Source organism: Danio rerio, chromosome 2, assembly GCF_049306965.1.
Source record: "Danio rerio strain Tuebingen ecotype United States chromosome 2, GRCz12tu, whole genome shotgun sequence".
NCBI lineage: Eukaryota > Metazoa > Chordata > Actinopteri > Cypriniformes > Danionidae > Danio > Danio rerio.
This window is the reverse complement of record NC_133177.1, coordinates 6,352,622-6,380,000: the sequence shown is the minus strand read 5'-3', so window position 1 is coordinate 6,380,000 and position 27,379 is coordinate 6,352,622. Positions and strand designations below refer to the sequence as shown.

General features: G+C 38.7%; 3 protein-coding genes across 6 annotated transcripts in view; all 3 read left to right on the top strand.

Moving 5' to 3' along the window:
• Positions 1–9,661, top strand: part of uck2b (uridine-cytidine kinase 2b) — a 13,497-nt gene extending 3,836 nt beyond the window's left edge. The window contains exons 2-7 of the mRNA NM_199764.2: positions 1–102; positions 2,684–2,780; positions 2,858–3,000; positions 6,626–6,723; positions 6,858–6,906; positions 8,590–9,661. The exon at positions 1–102 is cut by the window's left edge and continues 58 nt beyond it. Coding sequence (NP_956058.1) covers positions 1–102; positions 2,684–2,780; positions 2,858–3,000; positions 6,626–6,723; positions 6,858–6,906; positions 8,590–8,723 — 623 coding nt within the window. The 3' untranslated portion in view covers positions 8,724–9,661. The remainder of the gene's footprint in view (positions 103–2,683; positions 2,781–2,857; positions 3,001–6,625; positions 6,724–6,857; positions 6,907–8,589) is intronic.
• A 79-nt stretch (positions 9,662–9,740) lies between these two features.
• Positions 9,741–21,576, top strand: czib (CXXC motif containing zinc binding protein). 4 transcript variants are annotated; one of them, XR_012387533.1, is made up of 10 exons: positions 9,751–9,794; positions 9,877–9,960; positions 12,157–12,213; positions 13,521–13,602; positions 15,247–15,278; positions 16,594–16,671; positions 19,165–19,230; positions 19,305–19,446; positions 20,174–20,303; positions 20,375–21,576. XR_012387533.1 is itself a non-coding variant. In NM_001128685.2 (8 exons), the coding sequence occupies exons 1-8, from the start codon at positions 9,789–9,791 to the stop codon at positions 19,380–19,382; spliced, it is 483 nt and encodes a 160-aa protein (NP_001122157.1). In that variant the 5' UTR covers positions 9,741–9,788; the 3' UTR covers positions 19,383–19,545. The 4 variants fall into 4 exon arrangements, 2 of the variants coding, with proteins under 2 accessions (NP_001122157.1, XP_073773654.1); XR_012387534.1 differs by lacking the exon at positions 20,174–20,303 and having other exon boundaries at positions 20,375–20,483; NM_001128685.2 differs by lacking the exons at positions 20,174–20,303; positions 20,375–21,576 and having other exon boundaries at positions 9,741–9,794; positions 19,305–19,545.
• A 259-nt stretch (positions 21,577–21,835) lies between these two features.
• Positions 21,836–27,379, top strand: part of scp2a (sterol carrier protein 2a) — a 34,937-nt gene continuing 29,393 nt past the window's right edge. Inside the window, exons 1-6 of the mRNA NM_200865.2 lie at positions 21,836–21,977; positions 24,129–24,183; positions 24,267–24,338; positions 24,470–24,601; positions 27,083–27,147; positions 27,225–27,351. Coding sequence (NP_957159.1) covers positions 21,927–21,977; positions 24,129–24,183; positions 24,267–24,338; positions 24,470–24,601; positions 27,083–27,147; positions 27,225–27,351 — 502 coding nt within the window. The 5' untranslated portion in view covers positions 21,836–21,926. The remainder of the gene's footprint in view (positions 21,978–24,128; positions 24,184–24,266; positions 24,339–24,469; positions 24,602–27,082; positions 27,148–27,224; positions 27,352–27,379) is intronic.

Here is a 27,379-nt window from a genome sequence, read left to right as displayed (position 1 = left end):
AGCGTCAGGTGGTGATTCTCAGTCAGGACAGCTTTTACAGGGAGCTCACGCCCGAACAGAAGGCCAAAGCAGTCAAGGGCCAGTTCAACTTCGATCATCCAGGTACTCCATCAATATGTCATCTACAGTAGTCAATAACATTTGAAGTGGATGATCAACTTGCCTATTCATTATAACTTGCCTAGTTAACGTAATAACCTAGTTAAGCTGACTACTATTATCTAACAAAATAAGGCAAGGCAAGTTTATTTATATAGCACATTTCATACACAGTGGCAATTCAAAGTGCTTTACATAAACAAGAATAAAAGAAACAAGTAAAATAAAAATAAAAACAAATAATAAAAATGCGTCAAAACAAAACATAAAAACAGGTAAAATGTGATATAAAAGAATGAAGAAGAAGAGAAAAACATGATGCAATCTGTCGGACGCATGACAGTGCTCATTCAGTAAAGGCACAGCAGATGTGTTTTCAGTCTTGATTTGAATGTGCCTAATGTTGGAGCACATCTGATCATTTCTGGAAGCTGATTCCAGCAGCGGGGGGCATAGTGGCTGAAAGCTGATTCCCCCTGCTTTGACTGAGCTCTTGGAACTTCTAGTTTATATGATCTAAAGATCTGAGTGATCTGTTGGGTTTGTATTCAGTGAGCATATCTGTAATGTATTTAGGTCCTAGGCCATTTAGTGATTTATAGACCAGTAATAATACTTTAAAATCTATTCTGAATGTAACTGGCAGCCAGTGTAGAGACCTGAGGACAGGTGTGATGTGCTCTAATTTTCTGGTTCTGGTTAGAATTCTGGCTGCAGCATTCTGGATGAGCTGCAACTGTCTGACTGTCTTTTTAGGAAGACCAGTGAGGAGTCCATTACAGTAATCCGCACTGCTGCTGATAAAAGCATGAACAAGTTTTTCTAAATCTTCATAAGATTTAGAAAAACTTGAAAAAAAAACTTAAAAATAAGCAGAATAATATTATTTACTGTTGTCATTGCAAAAATAAAAGATTGTAGTTATTAGAAATGTATTATTATTATTACATATTCGTTTTAAGATATTTTTTCATGTTTCAATTTCAAACCTAAACATTCTTAAAAATAAAATGTTCTTTAAAACATTTTACCTGAATTATGTAAAAAATAATTTTTTATTAGCGATATAAGAAGTTAGAAAGTGGCATGTTCTTCGCAATTAATTTGGGTGCAATATGTTGCTCAGCAAAAAAATGGATATCTTGACAGGCCCTAGCTGCGCTCCCAAGGAGTGTCAAATTCCACCAAAATTTGACTTTTTCTTCTTAAGGCTGATTTATACTTCTGCGTCAAAGGCACGAGTATGCTACGGCACAGCCTACGCGTCGATGCATAGCCCTACGGCCCAATGACGCGTAACACGAGCTCTGTGATTGGTCGGCTTGGTAGCGCTGATGAATCTGGGCGGGACCGAGAGCCGCGCGAGCCCGATGGCGCGATTGTTTACAAGTGTGGAGTCCCGTGAAGTAGCTCCAAATGGAAAGTTTTGTTTTGCATTTACCTCATAGTTAAAGTTGTTGCACGTCCGTCAGTTCCTGCCTCAAAATGAGCGAGTTTGAGCCACTTGTACATCCCGGAAACGTTCAGAAAGAACAAAACACCAGCGAAGAAACTCGACATAGAGACACATTAGCACCTCACTGCCAACTAGCGTTATGGAAGTGTTATTGCAGACCGACAGAGACAGCGCGCAGAAGTATAAATGCACAGCTACGCGCGTTGAATGTGCTGTTTGTTACGTCGGTCACTTGACGCAGAAGTATAAACCAGGCTTTAAGCGCAAGTAATTTACTACATTAAAAAAAGACTCCATTTATCTTTCTGATATTTAGTGCCAGTTTATCATCACACATTGGATAAAAACACTGCTTTATTCACAAATGTTGGATCTGATGCAGTGGTCCCTCGTTATTCGTGGAAGTTACGTTCTAAAAATAGTCCGCAATAGGCAAAATCTGTGAAGTAGCTTTAGTTTTTACAATTATTATAGATGTTTTAAGGCTGTAAAACCCCTCACTACACTCTTTATACACATTTCTCTAATTGGCATTAACATTTTCTCACTTTTCTTTTGTTTAGACACTCTCAAAGATCAAACCTTCGTAGAAAAATAAGTCCATTATTATAGAATGAAACCAAAGATCAAAACCATTTGATCTTCATTTATTTACTCCATTTATTTATCAGACAATTAATTTCTACCTTCCTTTAGCATGTCCAGAAGTTCAACATTTTGTGCAGTGGTTAGCATCTTCTTCTGCAGAACGTTTCGTCGACATTGTGGGGAGAAAACTTGCAAACATACAGTACAACACTTCAGAATCACACTGCTTGCAATTGAAAATGTATGTAAATTTGGCAAGCTGAACACATTCTGTACTGTACAGTAGACATGGCATGGAGAAAATGGATTCCACAGTGGTCTACTGCCAATCAGGATGCAGAACACACTGCGCCGTAGAAAAAAAGCATGTCAATTGCATGAAAAAAAAATCAGTGAAACTGCTTGGCCACAAAAAGTGAATCGCATTATAGCGAGGCATCACTGGATTCCAGTTTTGAACACAGATCTAATTCGCATCTTTAGATCTACACACAGATATTGAATAGAAAATAATCCACCCAATGTTTCCTTAATCCATAGATGCTTTCGACAGTGAGCTGATCATGAAGACTCTGCGTGACATCATTCAGGGGAAAACCGTGCACATCCCAGTGTATGACTTCGTTACCCATTCCAGGTCAGTGGTGCTCTCCCGGTCCTGTTCAAGTGTCTATTTTGGGCGTTTGGTCATCTGAATCATTCGTTCTCTTACAGGAAGGATGAGTTTTTGACGTTGTATCCAGCAGATGTGGTTCTGTTTGAGGGGATTCTCATGTTCTACTCGCAGGAGATTCGGGATCTGTTCAAGATGAAGCTGTTTGTGGACACAGACCCAGACACACGCCTCTCACGGAGAGGTACTCGATGTTTTAATTGAGTATATGAGAGCTTTGGGCAAAAAAAAAAAAAAAAACGTTTGATATCGATTCTGCATTGATTCTGAAATATTCTAAATGCCACGCTGTTCTCTCTTGAATGGATTTTGCTGTTAGTGAAGACAGGGTGTCCACAGGGTCTTAAAAAGTATTGGTCCCACTTTATATTAAGTGACCTTAACTACTATATACTTACATCAAAAAATAAATACAATGTACTTACTGTGTTTATAATGTATTTGAGAACACTTGTGGTGCTTTTGAGTTGGGATAGAGGTTGGGTTATGGACAGGTTTGGTGGTTTGGGTAGGTTCAAGGGTGGGTTAAGGTGTAAGGGATGGTCAACAGTGTAATTACTAAAGTTAATTACAGATGTAATTACATACATGTATTTAATCAAACATAAGTACACAGTAAATACATGTATTTACACAATACGTACATTGTAACAAACTATTAATGCCTGTGTAAGTACATATTAGTTAAGGCCACTTAATATAAAGTGGGACCGAAGTATTACAAGTTGATTCATCAGTTATGAGAAAATTGAGGCCCATCAAAGCTATTAAAAAGTCTTAATCTCGTTTTTAGGTCTTTTTTAGGTCTTAAAATATTCTGAGAAGGTCTTTAAAAAGTCTTAAAAAGGTATTGAAATTTCCTTTATATTTCCTGCATATACCCTGAGCACCGTTTGCTGTTTAAAAACTTGCCCATAGCGCTCTCTGCTGTTTAAAACTAGCCTAGAGCTCCATTAAAAACTAGCCTAGAGTGCCATCTGCTGTTATAAACTAACTTGGAGCACCACCTATTATTAACAACTAGCTTAGCTTAGTGAATAACCAACATAATCCAAGCTACAACCACCCATACTTTACTAAGTTATGAATAAGTTTTAATTGAGTATATGAGAGCTTTGGGCAAAAAAAAACAACAACTTTTGATATTGATTCTGAAATGTTCAAAATGCACCGCTTATCTCTCTTGAATGGATTTTGAGGTTAGTTAAGGTGTCCGCGGAGAGTTAAAAAGTATTATAAGTTGATAAATCAATTATGAGAAAAATAAGGCTTTCAAAAGCTATTAAAAAGTCTTAATCCAGTTTTTTACAAGGTCTCAAACTTTATTCAAGCATTGTCCAAAGTGGTTGACTCCAAAAAAGCATAAATATATTTATTTTCCTCGATTGGTTCAGGCCGAGTGCGTCCGACCAAGCTCCTCTATCCCGGTGATGTACAGTAATTTGCGACAAACGCGGGAAGTTGATGTGACGCTCTTCACATGTAGCGAAACCATAGAGCAGGGCTGTTCAATTGTAGGCAATTTGTTGCGGCCCTCTAAATAGTGTGACCAAGACATGAAAAATAAATTGAGTTCGGTCAAAAAACGGCCGATAAAGTTATGAAGTGACGTGTTTCCATTCAATACAGCACGAGCAGCAGTTGAAGGCTGCGCAGAGCGTGAGTCACCTGACATTAAGCGAGTGAGTGGCGCGAGCAGCCCAAAACATTTGTAAACTTAATTGTAAAGGCTTCTCAACGGCTCGTTTCTTTTGCACGGATCGAAACTGCTGCAAGTAAACAAAGCTATGCCAAATGTGCGCTAGTTTAACGTTCCAAGCTTATAGCTACACCAAGGCTAATACGCACGCACACTGGATTAACTATAGCTGTGGGCCATTCACATATCGCATCTGTAAATTCGTTATTTCCAATATTAGAATACATGCCAATATGTGCCTGCGCCTTCCAGATGCACTGAGTGGAAAACATCTCATGCTGTAGTGGTGAGAGTTGTGCGTGTCTTTCAGTGCAGTGTAAACAAAAGATATGTTAGACGAATTATTACAAGTTATTAAAATGATTATGCATGTATGAACGCAGACGATAACAACCGTTCATTTAAATACTTGAGGTGATTTAAAGCAGAATACACAATGGCACTCAATTAAACATGTCTACAGTGAAAAGGAACATGTTTACTTCCTGAGTAATAAACGCACAGCAGTGCCACATGAAGAAAGGACGGACTTTGAAGGAATAAACAGTGCGTGGAGAGCTCCATTATAGTGCACTGGACAAGTCTGAACAAGTTCTGCCCACGCGTGCACGAGGCAGGCATTTCTGTACAATTACGTAATTTATTGGCTTAAAGATATCGGCCTAATTTAGACATCGGATCGATAACGATAATCTTAAAAATACCATTTATCGGCCGATAACGATATGGTCGCCGATATATCGTGCATCCCTAAAATACATAATTTTTAAAACATTTTGGGCTGAAATTAGGGGTGTCAAAGTTAATTGTTTCTTCGGTGCACCACGATGCAGACGCGGACAATTCGGTATCGGTTCAGTAATAATCATAACCGGTTATTATGTACTGACGTCATTTATCTCATATGCGCTCTGTCGCGAGGGAGGTGAGCGCAGGTATTTAAAACACTCCCGGCGCCAACTGTGCACAATTTCACTGCGTGTGTGTGATTTCTGTACAGTCTTTCATTGATATTTACAGCAGAAGCCCCTATTTCTATGCGATTGAGGGAATGAAAGAACTTCATTTTTCTCTCTCTCTCACTGTGGCCCATTTCACCTGCTGGCGTGACTTTTCCTCTCGGCTGCTGGCGTGACTTTTCCTCCCTTCTCTTTTTCTCTCAGCTGTATGCATTCCTGCAGCTGTACCTGTGCATTGTCGCGAGACCCGACCAGATTTCATGCAACGCGGGAATAAATTTCTGAATAAAGTGCGGGAGCGGTCGGTAACTGGTGTAATTTTAACAGGAGTGGGCGGTCTCACAGTACCACTCCCGAGCGAGCAAGCGAGCGTTTGTGTGTGTGTGTGAGCGCAGGTGTGTGTGTTTGTTTGGTGCTGTCTATGTTTGTTTGTGTGTGAATGAGAGACAGTGTGGTGCTGTGTGTGTGTGTGTGTGTGTGTGTGTGTGTGTGTGTGTGTGTGTGTGTGTGTGTGTGTGTGTGTGTGTGTGTGTGTGTGTGTGTGTGTGTGTGTGTGTGTGTGTGTGTGTGTTTATACGGACAGCTTGTTATAGCCACCCCCCAAAATACAACACTGTGTATGGAAAGCATCGTCAATGCACCGTGATGGACCGAGATATCGAATTTAACTGAATCGATGGCATGATAATCGTAACCGAACCGTGAGACCAGTATAGGTTCATACCTCTTGCTGAAATTCTAGCTGTAACATCTGTGCTGCTAACTACTAAAAACTATTGACCTTATTCCTGACATACAGGCAGTCGCAGCCATTGTAATCTTTTTGGCTGGAGACTTCCTGTTTCATTCACTTCCATTAATTTCCAGATGTTAAAAACAGCTTGTTATCCTGCTTCATGCTGCAGACTGGTATTTTCTTTTTTTTATTACATTATTCTCCTTTTAATGTATGGTCATGAACATACTTGTTTGTAGAGCAAGTTGTTTGTAGAGTAGTTTGACCGCTTTCTGCCGTTTATTATTCATAGTCATTTATCCAGTTGAATTGGAAGTTCCAAAACAGTCACAAAAACGAGGCTTAAACCAAAACACTTCCGGATCGCAGAACAAGATGAATAGACTAACGCTGTGTATTTTCTTGTTTCTGTCAGTGTTACGGGACATTAGTGAGAGAGGGCGAGAGTTGGAGCAGGTTCTGAACCAGTACATCACCTTTGTGAAGCCAGCCTTCGAGGAGTTCTGCCTTCCTGTGAGTAAACACAGATATTCACATATTTCTAATTAAATCTGACTCTGCCTGCACTGTTTTGTCATGACGGATTATGTTGATTATTTTACCATGTATAATAATATTAAGTTTGTATTTAACATTTATTTTTGCAGACTAAAAAGTATGCAGATGTCATCATCCCCCGAGGCGCAGACAATCTTGGTATATTAATGTTAAATTTTTTATTTGCTATACACATTATGAAGATTTTTTCAGATCTTTTCACATTTACTTAGTGATGTACACAAGCCTGTTTACATTGGATATACAACACAATTAAACACGAGAATCTAAAAAATGTATTATAAAAACAAAATAAGCAAATATAAAACTTTTTTTTGTTTTGACTGTGCAGCTTTTGATTTATAATTACTGCATTGTTTAATGAGGTAAACTCAAAGAGATATTCAGGAAAGTTTTATTAGGAAAAGTTACAGAATATTTAGTGTACTAATGTTAAAGGTGCAGTAGGTGATCTGCCGAAATGCTAACCGCTCGGCATATTATCTTTGGACGGCAGGGAGGGACTGTGATTCAAAGCCACACCCCCTGAAATCGCGAGCGCGCGCACCGCATCACAACAGCAGACAGACAACACACTAGTTCATGTCATTCGCCAGTTAGTGCCAGCGCCGTGCAGGAATTACATTTATTACTTAGCCACACTTACATGCTATTTCAGAGCGAATATTCAGAGTAGCGGTAAACAGTATAGGAAGGCTGTCATTGTTCAAAAATGACCCAATGTGAATATAAAAGCAGCTTCAGCTCAATAAAGCAGGTTAGGCGGAATAGCGCTATTTACTGGTGTTTTGTTGTTAAACTAAATATAAATTAACATTATAGATGCTGTAAAAGGTCCTTATGAAACTGAAAATAATCACATCAATCTTTCACCAGGAGATTTCAGTGGCTGAACAACACGTCTGTGCATACAAGTCATTCATAACAGAACACAATCTAACATAAGCTTAGCCTGACTAAACTAGTTTTAAAACAGAACATTACCTGTCTAACAGTAATACTTCAGCCATGGTGTCGTCCTTCCTCCAACGTAAAGTAACTCCAATATTGATTCAGGTTTTTAAAAGTTTCATTTCAGCATTTGATTTCTCCCGGTCCGTCTCTTGAACGTGCGGCCACTTATGCAGACTGGCACGCGCGAATGGCGGATCTGCGTGATCTACATGTCCGAATCTACATTTGCTGACAGACAGTCTGACCTGCTTATTGGATTTATGGGAGATGTCGGACCGACTCTATTTAATTGGATGAACATTTTTTTAGTTTTATGCTTTACCCAGAATATAAAAATACTTATAAATACATTTAGATCATTTACTGCAATCATCACTATTGGACTGTGAAGAGACTTTCAACCAGCACAACAAAAAATGTTTCTGAAGACAATCACCTACTGCACCTTTAATTTAAAATCTTTGCTAATTTATCTTGTTAATTTGTGTGTTTTTTTCTTTCTAATTATTTTTAATGTGTTGCTTTTGCCTGAAAATAGCATCTGTTGCTGAAATTGGCATTAAAAGGCACCTATCATGCCCCTTTATACAAGGTGTAAATTAAATCTCTGATGTCCCTAGAGTGCGTGTGTGAAGTTTCAGCACAAAATACACCACAAATAATTTCTTAACTCTCTTTGAAACTGACCCTTTTTAAGCTGTGATCCAAATCGAGCCGTTTTAGTGACTGTCGCTTTAAATTCAAATGAGATTGTGATTGTAAATAACATTAAGGGCTCAGAGATATTAGGAGAATATGTTATTTAACAATCATTATGAAGACCGATTTAACATCAGATGTACATTTACTTCCCTCTCTTCCCTCTAGTGGCTATTAATCTGATCGTGCAGCATATTCAGGACATCCTGAACGGTGGTTTCACCAAACGGCAGAACGGTTTCCAGAATGGCCACGGGACGCCCAGACAAAGACGGACGTCTGAGTCCAGCAGACCTCACTGACACCACTACAGCCTTCCCTCCATTGAGGAGAGGGCAGAACTCAATAATACCAGCAGAGCATCCCGTTTATCCTGTGAGAATGAGGGATGCTGCAGCTGACTTGCCTTTGTTATTGTTACCGTTATTTTGCATTTGAAATGTTGTCATGGATGATTGTTTGCTTTTACAGTTCTTTTTCCCTAAGGGTTTTGATGGTGCTGTATGTTTTTGGAAGGTTTTGATTGATTGATTCGACCTGCGCTGTCAGCTTTCTCATCTACTCCGAAAATAAACAAATTGTATGAAAAGTCAGACTGGAAGCGGAGTAAACGTGATCACAGTGCTTTCAGCACACTTACTTGAAGTCAGAGCTCAGGTCGGGTGGATTATTTCATCCACAAAGTAGATATAAACCCTAGTTACCTCATATTTGAGGCCAATTTTTTAGTGTGTGTGTGTGAGAGAGAGTGAATCATGTAATTAAGATGACAATATGGTACACACGTTTTTATATTGTCACTAATTTGACCTTATTTGAGTAGATTTCTAGTGAAATCTTGTTTTTTGTTATTACAATTGTAGTGTTTTGTACGTATGACGTGACAACATTGTGTACTTTATTAGCAGGGTTTTCTGAACACACTATCACAATAGTCAAGTATAGTTTTAGCCAGATAGTATTGCCTAAACCACAATGACTCAAATCAGGGATTATGGTCAAATATGTTTCTTATTTTAAAACACAAAATACCTCAACAGCATTTATTGTTAACTTTAAGTACGTGAAGTGTACTCTGTTCAGTAACCCAGGGCACTACTTTAAAACGCCTGTGTTTACTTCCCCCCCCCTCACGCCTCTGTGGCTGGTATTTTTATGTAAAATTCTCCCTCGGATGGTTTTTTTTTAACGTATGATCCATTGCGTAGTGGTGAAATAAAATAAAATCATAAAAACTAAACTGCTTATGTGTGTTTGTGTGGGTTACTCTTTCTTCCATCGTTTCACGAGTGTAATACCAGACATGACCGATGGGAGGCGCTGCTGAGCGGCATCCGTCGCATGTGAATGACGTAGCGTAGTTCAACATGGGGGTATGTGTGCTGTAAATGTGTTTTAATTCAAAGATAATAAGTGATAGATCTCTCTTATAATGCTTTCTTTTATTGCCTATAGAAGTTTGGGCTGCAGTTTAAAGCCACTTTGGAGAATGTTACGAACGTAAGGCCCGAAGGGGAGGATTTCCGCTGGTATTTAAAGGTAGATGTGTTCAAGTCGCTAATGTGTGCAGAACTATGACAGACATTAAAAATACCACCCAAATTAAAAACATGGTGTAGTAGTTTAGAGTAATAATATAGTGTTTTTGAGCCATACTATAGTAAAGTAGAACACTGTATACATTTATTAAAGTATGTATAAATGAGGTCCCTGCTGAAAAAGCCAGCTTAAACCAGCCTAGGCTGGTTGGCTGGTTTTAGCTGGTTGACCAGCCTGGTTTTAGAGGGGTTTTGACCATTTTTAGGCTGGAAAATGACAAGCTAAAACCAGCTTGACCAGCCTGGTTTAAGCTGAACATAGCTGGTTTTGGCTGGGCTTCCAGCCTGGCTAAGTCAAGCTGGTTTTAGTTGGTCATCTCCTAGCCTGACCAGCTAAGACCAGGCTGGAAATGGCCAAAACCCCTCTAAAACCAGCCAACCACTAGGCTGGTTTAAGCTGTTTTTTTCAGTAGGGGTCCCAGATACCAGAACGTTTAATAGTTGATTAGGAGCGTCCCCGAGCTGCATTTGTTATTATATTTATTTACAAAAACCTCGGCACTTCTGGGTGTTAATCCTGTCAAGAAAAGACAATGTACAAAATTTGTGCTCATGTTTATATGGAAACCGAATCCCTAAAAGCTAAAAAAATGACCTTGGTTTAGGGAAAACATTGTGTTATGCTAATGAATGCTTCAACATACTTGTAGTATTAATAATAGCGAACTAAAAAAATTAGTACTGTAGTATACTTTAGTTTTAAACCGGTAAACTGTGGTGTATTGTAGTATTACAACAACTATATCATAATAAATGACCCAATACTGAAGCGTTAATGTTTTCTACAACTATTATGTGATGCACTACAATAGAATTTACAGGTTTTGTTTTTTTCAAACGATAGAATTGCCACAACATAGTAATTAAAATACTTTACCATAGTATGGTTCAGAACACTATAGATGATTACTGTAGGATATATTCACAAGGGTGTATGTTGACCCACCGGCCACTTTATTAGGTACACTAGTACTCTGTTAGATGCCATTTTGCCTTCAGAACTGCCTTAATCCTTCGTGGCATAGATTCAACAAGGTACTGGAAATATTCCTCAGAGATTTTGCTCCATAATAACATGATAGCATCATGCAGATGCTGCAGATTTGTTGGCTGCACATCCATGATGTGAATCTCCTGTTCCACCACACCCCAAAGGTGCTCTATTGGATTGAGCTCTGGTGACTTTGTAGGCCATTTGAGTACAGTGAACTCAATGTCATGTTCAAGAAACCAGTCTGAGATGATTCACGCTTTGACATGGTGCGTTATCCTGCTGGAAGTAGCCATCAGAAGATGTGTACACTGTGTTCATAAAGGGATGGACATGGTCAGCAACAATACTCAGGTAGGCTGTAGCGTTGACATGATGCTCAACTGGTACTAATGGACCCAAAGTGTGCCAAGAAAGTTTCCCCCAGAGCAGTACACCAACACTACCAGCCTGAACTGCTGATACAAGGCAGGATGATACAAAAGCATGGATTCATGCTTTGATATTGTTGTCGACAAATTCTGATCCTATCATCCGAATGTTGCAGCTGAAATCAAGACCCATCAGACCAGGCTATGTTTTTCAAATCATCTACTGTCTAATTTTGGGGAGGCTGTGTGAATTGTCACCTCAGATTCTTGTTCTTAGCTAACAGGAGTGACACTCAATGTGGTCTTCTGCTGCTGTAGCCCACCCGCCTCAAGGTTGGACGTGTTGTGCGTCATTTAGAGATGCTCTTCTTCTACAGACTTCGGTTGTAAAGTCCTAGTAGATCAGCAGTTTCTGAAATACTCAGACCAGCACGTCTGGCACCAACAACCATGCCACGTTCAAAGTCACTTAAATCACCTTCCTCCCCATTCTGATGCTCGGTTTGAACTGCAGCAGATCGTCTCGACCATGTCTAAATGCATTGAGTTGCTACCATGTGATTTGCTGATTAAAAATCGAGCAGTTGGACAGGTGTACCTAATAAAGTGGCCAGGGAGTGTATATCAGCTGTATTTTTTAATGGAAACTTTTTATGTTTCATAAATATAATGTCGATTTTTAGAAGCTTATGCAGAGTCTTGTTTTTGTGAACAATACTAATAGTTTGGTTAATGTTTGATGTGTTCATGCGATTTAATGAACTGACTCTTTCAGCTGAAGTGTGGGAATTGTGGCGAGGTGTCGGATAAATGGCAGTACATCACTTTACTGGTAGGTTGCAAAGTGTAACTACATGTAAACAATTAGCTTTAAATGCATATAAGCAAGGCGACACGGTGGCTCAGTGGTTAGCACTGTCACCTCACAGCAAGAAGGTCGCTGGTTCAAGTCCCAGCTGGGTCAGTTGGCATTTCTGTGTGTAGTGTGCATGTTCTCACGGTGTTGGCGTGGGTTTCCTCCGGGTGCTCCAGTTTCCCAAAGACATGTCTATAGGTAAATTGAATAAACTAGATTGGCTGTTGTGTATGTGTGTGAATGAGTGTGTTCCTCTGTACTTGGCTGCAGCTGGAAGGGCATCCGCTGTGTAAAACATGTGCTGGAATAGTTGGCGGTTCATTCTGCGGTGGCGTCCCCTGATGAATAAATGGACTTAGCCAAAGGAAAATGAATGAATAATTGGTATTTTTGTGAATCCATTTTTGAATTTTATAAAAACAGTACATCATGATTTGTTTTGTCAAAATAGTTTTCCCCATTGCTTTGTTGGTTTGGTATACTGTATCTCCTCCCTTTTATTATTTTTTTATTATTTTATCTATTTATTTTTATATACTGTGTGTTTTACTTTAGTTTGTTGCTTAGTTTCGATGTTCTGTTTTGTTAACTTTTGAATAAGTTCAATAAAAATATATAATTCAAAAATAGAAATATACATGACAAAATAAATAAACGCACAAAAAAAAATGTGTAGGAAAAATAAAAAACATTAGTCAATAAAATTTACTCGCCCTCAAATTGTTCCAAGTCTTCATTCATTCATTTTCTTTTCGGCTTAGTAACTTTATTAATTAGGGGTTGCCACTGTGGAATGAACCGCCAACTTATCCAGCAAATGTTTTACACAGCGGATGCCCTTCAACCTCAACGCAGTACTGGGAAACCCCCATACACACTCAGTCACTCACATTACAGCCAATTTAGTTTATTAATTTTACCTATAATGCATGTGTTTGGACTGTGGGGGAAACCAAATCACCCAGAGGAAACACACACCAACACGGGGAGAACATGCAAACTCCACACAGAAATGCCAACTGGCCCAGCCAGGACTGGAAGCAGCGACTTTCTTGCTGTGAGGTGACAATGCTAACCACAGAGCCATGGTGTCACCCTCCAAATCTTCATTTCTTTTTAATTTTGCATTTCCATTTGATCTTTAATTCAACTTTTACTTTCGTTGATACTAATATATACACAATACTTTTGTGACTTAGCAAAAGGTGGATGTAGAAAATGATTAAATAGTTTTGGAATCATAGTATTATGTATAATGGACACCGGCTCTTTCCTCTCTTCAGGACAGTATGCCACTCAAAGGAGGACGAGGAAGTGCTAGCATGGTGCAGAAGTGCAAACTATGTTCCCGGGAAAACTCAATAGGTAACCAGTATACAGTAGTCAACACTGCATCTTAAGACAAGAATGGGTGTTGTTCAATAGTTTAAGGACAACGTTAATGAAAGGTTTCACCTCAAGTGTTGTTTTTGATTACTTTATTTTAAGCTTATATACATATATATATATATATACAGTTGAAGTCAGAATTATTATAAAATTATTATTATCAGAATCTTTTTATTTTTTAAATATTTTCCAAATGATGTTTAACAGAGCAAGGAAATTTTCACAGTATGTCTGATAATATTTTTGTCTTCTGGAGAAAGTCTTATTTGTTTTATTTCGGCTAGAATAAAAGCAGTTTTTAATTTTTTAAACACCATTTTAGGGACAAAATTATTAGCCCCTTTAAGCTAATTTTTTCTCGATAGTCTACAGAACAAACCATCATTATACTATAACTTGCCTAATTACCCTAACTTGCCTATTTAACCCAATTAACCTAGTTAAGCCTTTAAATGTCACTTTAAGCGGTATAGAAGTGTCTTGAAAAATATCTAGTCAAATATTATTTACTGTCATCATGGCAAAGATAAAATAAATCAGTTATTAGAAATGAGTTATTAAAGCTATTATGTTTAGAAATGTGTTGAAAAAAATCTCTCCGTTAAACAGAAATTGGGAAAAAAGTAAACGGGGGGGATAATAATTCAGGAGGGCTATTAATTCTGACTTCAACTGTATGTATACACGCACAGCACAAGAACAAACATTGGCTCGTCGTCATTGGCCATGGACAATATAAAGGGAAACAAAAAAGAAAAGAGACAACAAAAACACATCATAGTTACAGCATATTCAGTCTAAACTAGAGGGGGTTATTTTACCTCAGATGGGTCACTGGATTGCTTTTGATATATCGATTTTTTTTTTCCAAATTGACCCCAAGCAGCCAAACGTTTTCTTATGGAGCTAGTCCTTAAAAATCTGAGTCTCTCCATCTGAGTAGCATATATCATGTCGCAAATCCAGTTCTGAAATGAACGGGGTAAAGGTGATCTCCTATTGTTAAGCACTAGTCTTTTAGCTATGACCATGCCTGGCTTTAAAGACTCTTGCATTGTTTGAGGGAGAGAAGATGTATTTTGTTAGAAGCCAAAAATGGCAAGTTCGGGATCTGGTAGAAAAGGTCTTTTATAAGTCTTGGAGAAGATGGAGTACATGTCGAATATGTTGGTCCAGAATTTATTCGGTAAGGGACGGAGCCAAAAGGCATGAGCAACCGTGTCCTCTGCTATGTTGCATCTATCGCACATTGGTGAGACGGAAGGAAAGATTTTATGTAGCTTGGTTTTAGTGTAGTGTAGACGATGTATGACCGTGAATTGAATCAGAGTTCGATTCCCAAAGAAAAAATAGAGGATACTGTAAACTTCAAGTTGTCGACTGGATACTAAGTAGTAAATGCACTTACCAAAATCTTATATAAATGGGTGTTTCTCAATACTGGGTTGCAGCTGGGAGGGCATGCGCTGCGTGAAACATATGCTGGAATAGTTAGCGGTACATTCTGCTGGGGCGACCCCTGATTAATAAGGCACCACGCCAAAGGAAAATGAATGAATATGCATATTTTGTTGGGTCAATATGTCTCTTTTTGGGCTTACTTGATCTTGCTGTTTCCAGATATCCTGAAGGACACAATCACACCTTACAATGTAAGACATGCCACATTCATTTTGAGTATTGTTTAGTATTTAAAGGGGTGGTTCACTACAATATGATATGTTATAGTTGATGTCTAACGTAGCTGTGTGAACATAAACAACCTCTCTGAATGTAAGACGCTCAAAGTTCATTGAAAAGGGAGACTTTTACAGGGATAGCTCAGCAAAGCCTACAGGGAACGAAGTTTGGAGACTACAAAAAATACATCCGGGTTAATGATGTCATAAACCCTTCAGGTTATGCTTATACAGCCAGGGGCGTGGCCAGAGGCGCTGAAATGTTATAGCAGAGAAAGCTAAAATGTCGTCCAAACGCTGCTATTTCCACCGAGCTTCTTCTGTTTCTGTATTTGGGCTTCCAAAGGACACGACACAAAGACAGAAGTGCTTACAATTTAATTTCAATTATGTTCCAGAGAGTTATAAAAAACATATAGCTAGCATTTGTCAAAGGAGAGCTTCCAGAATGTCTCCCAGTTCGGTGCTGGACTCGGCTAAAAACTCCTCAAAGGATGAGCAGCTCCAATCACAACCTGTAAGTGTTTTATTTGTTAAAATTGATCAATTATATGCAGAGTTTCTAGCGTTAACGGTGTGTTGTAGCAAGGATTGTAAACACGGATGTAAACAATGTACGTATTTATCAGTCAAACCGCTGTAAACTCCCACAATGTTCTGCAGCGCTGCAGTGTCTCTCTATGCTGATGCTTTCCCTGCATTCTACATCTCAAATAACAAACTCGTTAAAGATATGTAAACGTTTCATATCACTCACACATGCTTATAACCCGAAAATATATGAAAGACACTTGTAAGATCTTATTTTAGAGAGCAGGCATAAGGTTCAGCTGTTTCCTCTTCATTTTCTGTCTAATTTAGACTGACACGGCTACACTGACTGTATTTACACAGCAGGGCATGCTGATGACTGGTCATGACACTTCCTGGTGATGTGGAGCCAATCCGCGAATCACAGCACATTATGTTAGCTGACCAATCAGAGCATCTTGAGGACAGGCTTTGGGAGGAACTACGAAAAATGACAGTCGTTTTCATGTTAGCTGAGTAGATGTATATAATCAAAGTAGGATATATGAAAAAATAATGTGATTTTTCAACAAATTAATTATAAGCACACATTGCTTTGCATTTTTTTTAACACAACCAAACCTTACAAATACACTCTGGACCACCCCTTTAACAAAACACACAATGTACCAAGTGAAGAATGCAATTGTGTATGAATATTTACAGTTGTGTACTCTATTCTTCACTCAGTCACACTAGTATGTATATTTCCCTGTAGGCAGAAGACAGTGAAAGGTTTAAGACAGTGGTGCAGTTTGAGTGTCGAGGCCTGGAACCAGTCGATTTTCAACCTCAGGTGAGATTGATCCAAATGAAATGATGTAATTATTGGAGCTAAAAATAATATTTGAGGTCATGAACATGATGGGCGTGGCAGTAGTGCAGTAGGTAGTGCTGTCACCTCACAGCAAGAAGGTCGCTGGTTCGAACCTCGCCTCAGTAGGCGTTTCTGTGTGGAGCCTTCGCGTGGGTTTCCTCCGGCTGCTCCGGTTTCCCCCACAGTCCAAAGACATGCGGTACAGGTGAATTGGGTAGGCTTAATTGTCCGTAGTGTATGAGTGTGTGTGTGAATGGGTGTGTGTATGTTTCCCAGAGATGGGTTGCGGCTGGAAGGGCATCCGCTGCGTAAAAACTTGCTGGATAAGTTGGCGGTTACTTCCGCTGTGGCGACCCCGGATTAATAAAGGGACTAAGCCGACAAGAAAATGAATGAATGAATGAATGAACATGACGAATGATTACAAACAAAATTTCACTAGTCAGCACATCTCTATTCTCTCACAGACATCGCTAGTCTCTCACTGTGCTGTGGTCTTGATCATTTCGTCTTTAGTCTCTTCCACAGTTCATTGACCAGGGGGCTGTTTCATAAAAAAGTGGGGATTAAAGTCAAAAAGGGTCAAGCATAGATGCATTGATTATGTTGTTTGCTATTATGGCAACTACGATGAAAGAACGAGCTCTGCAATGAGCCGCATTTGTTTTAAGAGTTCAAAAATATAATGATTTTAAACATAATAATTAAAAACTATGGCTTGCAACAAAGCAAGAGAGGAGGCAACATGTATTTGAGAATGCAAAGTTTACACAAACATTCCTGATTCATCAAGTCTCTCTCATGTGACTATTGAACAACCAGTAGCCTGCAAGTGTGAATGCTGGTTAAATCTGGCATGCCCAGGTGGTGTGTTTGTGTTTTAGGCTGTGTAGTGTGGACACAGATCATTTTTCATGCATTCATTCATTTTCCTTCGGCTTAGTCTCTATTTCAGAGGTCACTACAGCGGAATGAACTGCAAACTATTCCAGCATATGCAGAGGATGCCCTTTCAGCTGCAACCCAGTTCTGGGAAACATTAATACAGACTCATTTACACACACACACATGCTCAGACACTACGGTCAGTTTAGTTTACCCAATTCACCTAAAGCGCATAGACTGTGGGGGAAGCCGGAGGAAACCCACGCCAACATGGGGAGAACATGCAAACTTCACAGAGAAATGCCGGGATTCAAACCAGCGACCTTCTTCCCGTGAGGCAACAGTGCTAACCACTGAGCCACCGGGCTGCCTGAAACGCATTAATAATGTCAATCTTTACAGGGTGTTTAATTCTGAACTGACATTTTAAAACAAAAATGCACTAGTGTAAATGCAGCATCAGGTAAAGCAGTTGAAAGGTAAAGCTGAAAGCATAAAAATAATGAAATGGCAGCTCAGAGTCCTGAACTAAACCTGATTGAAAATCTCTGTATTATTCTTAAGACTATATATATATATATATACACACACACACACACACACACACACACAGGGCTTTACATTAACGCCCGCCAACCCGCCAAATGGAGGTAGATTGCAGCTATGGCGGGTTGGACAGCCACTCCCACTAGCCACTTTGGCAGGTTGGAAATAATTTTTACATTGTAGTTTTCTTAAAGTAGTATTCGACAATAAGGATGGCCCAATATACATGCAATTGTGATCTCAGAATCGAGAAACAGCACGACTGAAAACAATAACTGTGTTCGCGCGAGACAAAGCAGGTGAATACCGTATGAGAGGATTATTACTCGCACACACAGGTGATGTGATGCGCACGACTGTTAAAAGTGCGCGTGCGCTCCCGTTTACTTGCGCTTTTTTCCGTTCACTTGCGATCGGTTCTATTTGAAAAAGGCTAGACAAAAAAACGATACTCGTGTACCCACAGTCCTGCTGCTTTTAAGAGCTCAAGATTGAAAAATATATGTGTTTGTAAGCAACAGCAGCAGTCACTGCTTTCGTTTTAATTATGCTCAGGCACGTGATCATCCTTTCATTATCACTCGTGGTATGTTTTTACCTGCTTTCCTTTGCTTACAGTTATTTTTGTTAATATAGTTTAATTATCATCCTTTACAATAACATTTCTTTAATATGAGATTAACCAACCATTTGTGTGTAGTAACTGCTGATCTGGGACAACACAACATAAAAATCAAGCCATTTTAGCATGTCAAAGTCACATTTATTTATATAAGATATATTTTACAAACAACAAAATTGTGGCTAGTGAAAACGGCAAGTGGCTAGTAATGTTGGAAATCTACTAGCCACAGTGGCTGGTGATCAAAAAAGTCAATGTAAAGCCCTGTATATATATATATATATATATATATATATATATATATATATATATATATATATATATATATATATATATATATATATATATATGAAATAAAGTTAAATGCAGCATAAGTCCTACCATCTCCCCCAAACCTAAATGTCTTTCCTGCTCCACAGGCTGGTTTTGCTGCTAGCGGAGCAGAAACGTCCACCCAGTTCCCTGAAATCAACCTGCAAGAGAAAGTAAGCATTCTCTCAGTCATATCATACCTTCAGTAAGTTTAGCAGGGTGTAACACCCTTGTGTTTATGTTACAGGACTGGACGGACTATGATGAGAAGGCCAGCGAGTCTGTGGGTATCTATGAGGTCACACATCAGTTCGTCAAATGCTAAAAAAGAGTCAGACTGAAGAACAACCGGATGAAGATCTGTTTGAAGTTCACTACACCCCACTTCAGTTTGTACACTTATTTTGTGAGATGGAGATGAATATTTGGTGATTCTCTTGGTTTAACAATAAATAAAGACTGGGATGACCGCTATGGCAAGAAGAGTATTTCGCATTTGAGAGTATTTGCATTTCTTGATATAAAGAGTAGGGATTGAAGCAGGATAAACAATATTAATATTGAAATTATTCAGGAAATGCCAATTATACAGAATGGTAAAGGAATATGATTTCAGGCTGATATGGTAAGACAAATACTAAAGCTTATTTCATCAAGTTATCAGTGTAAATGGAATATATTAGTTCTTAGCTTATCCAAACACAACAGCATTAGATTGAAGAGCATCACCGCAGGTGATTCAATAATGAATGAATTGTAAAGGTGGGGGATTACAATGCTCACATTGTAATCGTGCCAGTGCCGCTCCGAGCTGGGATTGAACCGGAGACTCTCTGCATGGGAGTTGGTTGCTCTAACAAAAAGGCTAAAGATCATGACTTAAAGTGTCAGTCGTTTGGCTGGGCTCCCAGTCTGGCTAAGCTGGTCAAGCTGGTTTTAACTGGCCATCTCCCGGCCTGTCCAGCTAAAACCAGCCAACCATCCTAGGCTGGTTTAAGCTGGATTTTTTTTAGCAGGGAATGAAGAATTTTGCAAAGCATAAAAGCTTATTAACCAGGTAACTCTGTGTACAATCGTCTGTAGTTACACCAAAATTCACTTGTTTATAACCAAAAGGGATTTCAACATGGATATCAACATCATGAGCCCAAAACAAGTGGATGCAATTGAAGAATATAAGCCGAGTATTCAACATCACTTCCACAAAATTGACAAAGGATATCCTCAATATCACATTTTAAACATAGTAAGTGAAATGCTAAAACAACGTGCTTTTGTTTAACCTTTTCTCAGCAAATCTCCCTTTGACATCAATAGTATGAAGCTGCAGGCCCGGAGACCCAACTGCACGCTCCGACCTGCGCGCACAGACCTGCACTTCCAGACCAGACAGTGCCCCCTGCTGTTGGGTTGGGTGAAGCGGCAGGTACGGAGAACTGCACACTCAGACCAGCACTTTCTAGCAAGTAGCAACATCAGAAACGCTAGTAAGGTTATTGATTATTAAAGCGATTCCTGAAAATTATCAAGTTTTATGGCATAAATCAATGTGGTGTAAAATATTACACTAACAAAGAATTATTTCAGTGTTTGATTTGATCAAAATTTGTGTCAAAAGAGCCTTATTTTATGATATTTACAGCTTGCTCTTATTTTATCTATTATTGTACCATTCTGGGACAATTTTCTAGCAATGTTTTCTGGCAAAAAAAAAAACAAAAACTTTAAAGTTAAAATAAAATGCAGCCTATAATATATAGCGCAATTATTATTTGTAACATATTTTAGTGCTGTATAGGTCTACTGTACGTTTTTCTGCATTATCTATCTAAGAGTGCTACCTAAGACAATAACAGTAACACAATAACAGTTTATCAATTATTTACAAGTTATTTAATGATTACAAACATGTTTTTTGGAAATCAAAATATCAATTAAATTTGCATAGAATTTACAATATGAGCTCTATTAGGTGAATTAAAAACAATTTTTTTTATTAAAAGTGGGTCTCTGCCAACACTAATACAGTGTACCAAAGACTGCAGATATTTCCAGTTTTTTGCTCTACAAATGAAAAATCTCCCCAATAAGAATGTAAAGTATTTATTTTATTTGATGTTAGTTTCTACGTAAAAAAATAATTATTACTCCAATTATTATTTTTCACCATTTTACCATGTATTGTTTGCAACTTGACTTGTAGGACCTTATGAAAAAGTACACAAAAATAAAGTTGGTTGTGAGAAAATTACCTAGAGTACTATAATTGTATGTGAAGAAATTTATTGTATATGAAGATAATATTCATTCCCTCAACTCAATACGAAACAGTGATAAATCCTTAATGATAAAAAAACAACAACAACAAATGTTTGAAAATATTGAAGCAACTGAACAATATAGATTTACAAATACAATTAATAAAAATACAATAGAATTATTGTATTAAATCAAAAATCTAGTACGTTTAATATTTCATATAATAATCTATTCAATCACAGCCTAATATTTTATAGTAGAAAAATAGTTTAAATTACAATTTAGAAGCAGCTGAAATCAGGTTAGTCGATCTTTTAAACAGCAGGTGGCACTGTGTAGGTCTGGAAGTGTAGGTCTAGCCGTCTGAGCGAGCAGGTCTGAGCGTGCGGTTGGGTTGCCAATAGTATGAAGCTGCAGGCCCGGAGACCCAACCGCACGCTCCCCTTACTCTTTGACATGTCGCTGTTTGAGGAAAGAGCGCCATCTGTGTGTCACTGGCGGCGCTTCATCGAGTGTTTGGTTGGAGTGTTTATATATTGAGCTGCTGTGTTAACGTTCCTTCCTTTACTGTGGTGAAGTCCAACTGGTCTGACACATTGCAAACCTGAAGATGGCTGCTTTAAGAAACAGGGTTTTTGTTATCGGAGTGGGAATGACGAAGGTAAGCATCGATTGTTTTGTATGCGATCTGTCATTGTGTACCTTTAGTTTGCTCCTGGTAACTATTACATGACATTGCACTGACAACTGCTCAGCTCAAACTGCTTCTAAATTACTGGAAAACATGCAGGAGTTAAAAGTTTAAAGCTGTGTTATATAAGCTAACGTTATATAAACGTAAAGGAAATATTAAATAAGCGGAGTTAGCATTTATGTTTTGTTATGAAGCTGTAACTAGCATAATTGCTACATGCATATATGTAATGTTATGGATGTACAGTGTTCTGTGTTTTAGTACGTGTTTAATCTCCATAAAAATGAGTTATGCAATGTTTTAAAGTGTCTTATCAGAGATTCACTGTACGCCTGATCTGTGTTGAGCAACTGTAAGTTAACTGCACAGTGCCAAAGTCCCTCAGACTCCGCAGAAAAGCAAAGATATAACTTTAATCTGCAAATATGACCCTGGATTTAACGTGTCAAAGGTTACTGTACACTATGACAGTGAACTAGGGTTGAGAACAGCCTTGAAAGCAAAGCACAGCTTGTAACCAACACTGAAAGAATAGATGTGATTAGTATTATTATTGTGACCCCTACTGACGCGGAAGGAACATTGCGCCATGTTGGACTTGAATGTTCTCAGTGTGTAAATTCGACGGTACTTTGTTTAAGCACTGTTTAATTAAATAGTGTCTTAATATTTCTTCCATACCTTTGTGAATAATATACTGTATGGGTTGTTTGCAATCTAATGACGCGCAAAATTCAGAAGGAGGGCGGGAAGACACTGAATGGGAGACTTAACGTTAGATGAATACTAAAGAGAGCTCTGTTCACATACATTGGAGTAGATTGATGAATAAGGTCTTATTTTACAGAACACCCTCCCAATTTTAAAGTGTAAATAGGATATTTCATATTTTTGTGTTGCGTTTGGTTCATGTTGTTCTGACGGTTTCTTTGTATTCCACTTGGTGTCAGTAAAGTATTTTTTAAATCTTGTTTTGAACAAAATAAAAAGTTATGTCTTATAAAAGTGAAATGTATATCCTTTTAAATATTTCCCAAGTGCTGTTTAGACCAATGGCATTTTCACAGTATTTGCTAATATATTGTTCCTTATGACTGGTGAAAAAGTCTGATTTCTTTTAGTTTGGCTGGAATAAAAAAGTTTTTTGACCCATTGGCCTGGGCCAACATTATTAGCTCCTTAAGTTTTTTTTTAATATTACTTTTCCAGATTGGTTAAAGAACAAATCACTGTTGTCCAATGATTCCTAATTAACCTAGTTAAAAATCTAAATTGCACTTTAAGCTTACCCTTCTGAAAAATCCAGCTTAAACCAGCCTTGGCTGGTTTTAGCTGGTCGACCAGGCTGGTTTTAGAGGGGTTTTGGCCATTTCCAGGCTGGTTTCTAGCTATTTCCAGCCTGGTCTTAGCTGGTCAGGCTGGAAAATGACCTGGTAAATCCAGCTAAAGCCAGCTTGACCAGCCTGATTTAAGCTGGAAATAGCTGGTTTTGGCTGGGCTCCCAGCCTGGCTAGGCTGGTCAAGCTGGTTTTAGCTGGTCATCTCTCAGCCTGACCAGCTAAGACCAGGCTGGAAATGGCTGGAAACCAGCCTGGCAATGGCCAAAACCCCTCTAAAACCAGCCTGGTCGACCAGCCAACCAGCCTAGGCTGGTTTAAGCTGGATTTTTCAGTAGGGTAATACTAGTATCTTACAAAACAAGTAAAAATACACATGATGCTGTCATAAAAAATAAATAAAGAGTTGTTGGATAATAATTGTTAAAACTGTTATGTTGTAAATAAAAAAGTCTTCTCTTCGTTAAACCCTCTGGAAATATTTTGAAAAGAATTTAAATTTTCACAGGAGGACTAGGACAAATAAAAACACAACTTGGGTGTTTAGAAATAGTATATTTTATTTAGTTTGACCTGCAAAATCATGTGATTAAAAAATAGTTATAGCTAGAAATGTTATGGAAAAATCAAAAAATGTGTAAAAAAAAATTAGGTGCTGCTGTATATAGGCTGTGTTGAAACTTGCAATATTATGAGGTTTAGTTTTATACGTAAAATATTTATTTGTCTATTGAAATCTAAAGAGTCATATTGTACTGTACTTTTTCTGTCCTTTTTTTAGTTTGAAAAGCCTGGTGCAAGAGACATTGATTATCCAGACATGGCCAAAGAAGCAGGTAAAGAAGAGTCAAATATCTAACATAAAGAATATTATTTATTGATTTAGTTTGCTTCCTGAACCATTTCTGCTGTTTTACAGGGCAGAGAGCGCTGGCCGATGCTGGAATCAAGTACAGTGCCATTCAGCAAGCATGTGTGGGCTATGTATATGGTATGTCAGACTTATCATCAATACTGGATGTGGCATATTTAATTACATGGGCTATTATGTCTCACACATTGGCATTATAATTATGTTGTCTGACATCAGTGTTGAATTGAGTATTGTCTGTGTTTCTCCAGGTGACTCCACGTGTGGCCAAAGGGCTATCTATCACAGTCTGGGTCTGTCAGGAATTCCCATAATTAATGTCAACAATAACTGCTCTACTGGTTCCACTGCACTGTTTATGGGTCGTCAGCTCATTCAGGGAGGTAAGATGTTTGCTGCCACAGCTAAAGACAGAATAATCCCCCTGCTACACTACTAGATCAGTAAAATTGCAATTTTTTTGTTAGAGGTGAAAAATTGTTGTTAAAACTAACCTAGATCATCATCTGCTGTTTAAAACTAGCCTAGCATGCATCTGCTGTTCAAAACTAGCCCAGCATGCATCTGCTGTTAAAAACTAGCCTAGTGTGTGCCTTTTGCAGTTATAAATTAGCCTAGTGTGCGCCGTCTGCTGTTATAAACTAGCCTAGAGCGCCGTTTGCTGTTATAAACTAGCCTAGAGCGCATTCTGCGGTTATAAATTAGCCTGGTGTGCTCTGGCTGCTGTTATAAACTAGCCTAGAGCGCCGTTTGCTGTTATAAACTAGCCTAGAGAGCATTCTGCGGTTATAAATTGGCCTAGTGTGCACTGTCTGCTGTTATAAAGTAATCTAGAGTGCAGTCTGCGGTTATAAACTAGCCTAGAATACCTTCTGCAGTTATAAACTAGCCTAGTATACGCCATCTGCGGTTATAAACTAGCCTAGAGTGCCGTCTACAGCTAGTTATAAACTAGCCTAGAGTACCGTCTGGTGTTATAAACTAGCCTAGAGCGCCGTCTGTTGTTATAAACTAGCCTAGAGTGCCGTCTGCTGTTATAAACTAACCTAGAGCGCCGTCTGCAGTTATAAACTAGCCTAGAGTGCGCCGTCTGCTGTTGTAAACTAGCCAAGAGCATCGTCTGCTGTTATAAACTAGCCTAGAGCGCCATCTGCAGTTATAAACTAGCCTAATGTGCACCATCCGCTGTTTTAAACTAGCCAAGAGCGTCGTCTGCAGTTATAAACTAGCCTAGAGTGCACCGTCTGCTGTTATAAACTAGCCTAGAGTGCACCGTCTGCTGTTATAAACTAGCCTAGAGTGCACCGTCTGCTGTTATAAACTAGCCAAGAGCGTCGTCTGCAGTTATAAACTAGCCTAGAGTGCACCGTCTGCTGTTATAAACTAGCCTAGAGTGCAGTCTGCTGTTGTAGACTAGCCAAGAGCATCGTCTGCAGTTATAAACTAGCCTACAGTATATAAACTAGCCTAGAGCACCGTCTGCTGTTATAAACTAGCCTAGAGCGCCGTCTGCTGTTATAAACTAGCCTAGAGCGCTGTCTGCTGTTATAAACTAGCCTAGAGCGCCGTCTGCTGTTATGAACTAGCCTAGAGCGCTATCTGCTGTTATAAACTAGCCTAGAGCGCCGTCTGCTGTTATAAACTAGCCTAGTGTGCACCATCCGCTGTTATAAACTAGCCAAGAGCGTCGTCTGCAGTTATAAACTAGCCTAGAGTGCACCGTGTGCTGTTATAAACTAGCCTAGAGTGCACCGTCTGCTGTTATAAACTAGCCAAGAGCGTCGTCTGCAGTTATAAACTAGCTTACAGTATATAAACTAGCCTAGAGCGCCGTCTGCTGTTATAAACTAGCCTAGAGCGCCGTCTGCTGTTATAAACTAGCCTAGAGCGCCGTCTGCTGTTATAAACTAGCCTAGAGCGCTGTCTGCTGTTATAAACTAGCCTAGAGCGCCGTCTGCAGTTATAAACTAGCCTAGAGTGCACCGTCTGCTGTTGTAAACTAGCCTAGAGTGCACCGTCTGCTGTTGTAAACTAGCCTAGAGCACCATCTGCTGTTATAAACTAGCCAAGAGCGTCGTCTGCAGTTATAAACTAGCCTAGAGTGCACTGTGTGCTGTTATAAACTAGCCTAGAGTGCACCGTCTGCTGTTATAAACTAGCCTAGAGTGCACCGTCTGCTGTTGTAAACTAGCATAGAGTGCCGTCTGGAGTTATAAACTCGCCTAGAGCACCATCTGGTGTTAAAAACTAGCCTGGTGTGCCATCTCCTGTAAAAAAAACTAGCTCGGAGAGCCGTCTGCTGTTAAAATTTAGCCTACAGTGCTGTTTGCTGTTATAAACTAGCCTAGAGTGCCGTCTATTTTTTTTGTTTTTTTCTTTTAAACTCTACTTTAAAAAAAAAAAGATTTTAATTATGCAATTTTGTAATAGATAAAAATAAATACATAGATGATATATAGATAAAAAAAAACTTGTGTTTTCTTCACACACAACACAATTTCAATCAAAATATATATATAAATAAACAACATTTAAGTATGGTTAACATCTTTTAAAAAGATCAAAATATAGTGAGGTTGTGTTTTTTTTTAATTTCCATATATTAAAAATACACTTTATTTCTATAACGTAAAGCATTTTTATGATCAATATCTTCTTTTGTGTTCAACAGAATAAGGAAATTCTTTATAAAATGTTCATTTTTAGTGAACTATCCCTTTAATAGGAAAATTCAGAAGTACAGCATTTACCTGAAATAAGAATATTTTGTAAAATTTTAAATGTGCCTTTTCTAAAATGTTAAATAAAATCACATTACCCTGTAACTCATTATACCCCATAACAACATTAAATCTTGCGTTCAGGTTTGGCTGACTGTGTCCTTGCCTTGGGCTTTGAGAAAATGGAAAGAGGCTCACTGTCCTCAAAGGTACACGTTCAGCTTAAAAAGCTTACCACTTTTATGAAAGCCGTGTTGAAGCCTCATGTTATCTCATGGGTTTGCAGTACATGGACAGAACCAACCCTATGGACAAGCACATGGAGGTAATGATCAACCGTTATGGGTTGGCGGCGGTACCGGCTGCACCTCAGATGTTTGGCAACGCTGGCAGAGAACACATGGAGAAGTACGGTAAGTGCTGAGTAGCTGATTTGAGTTT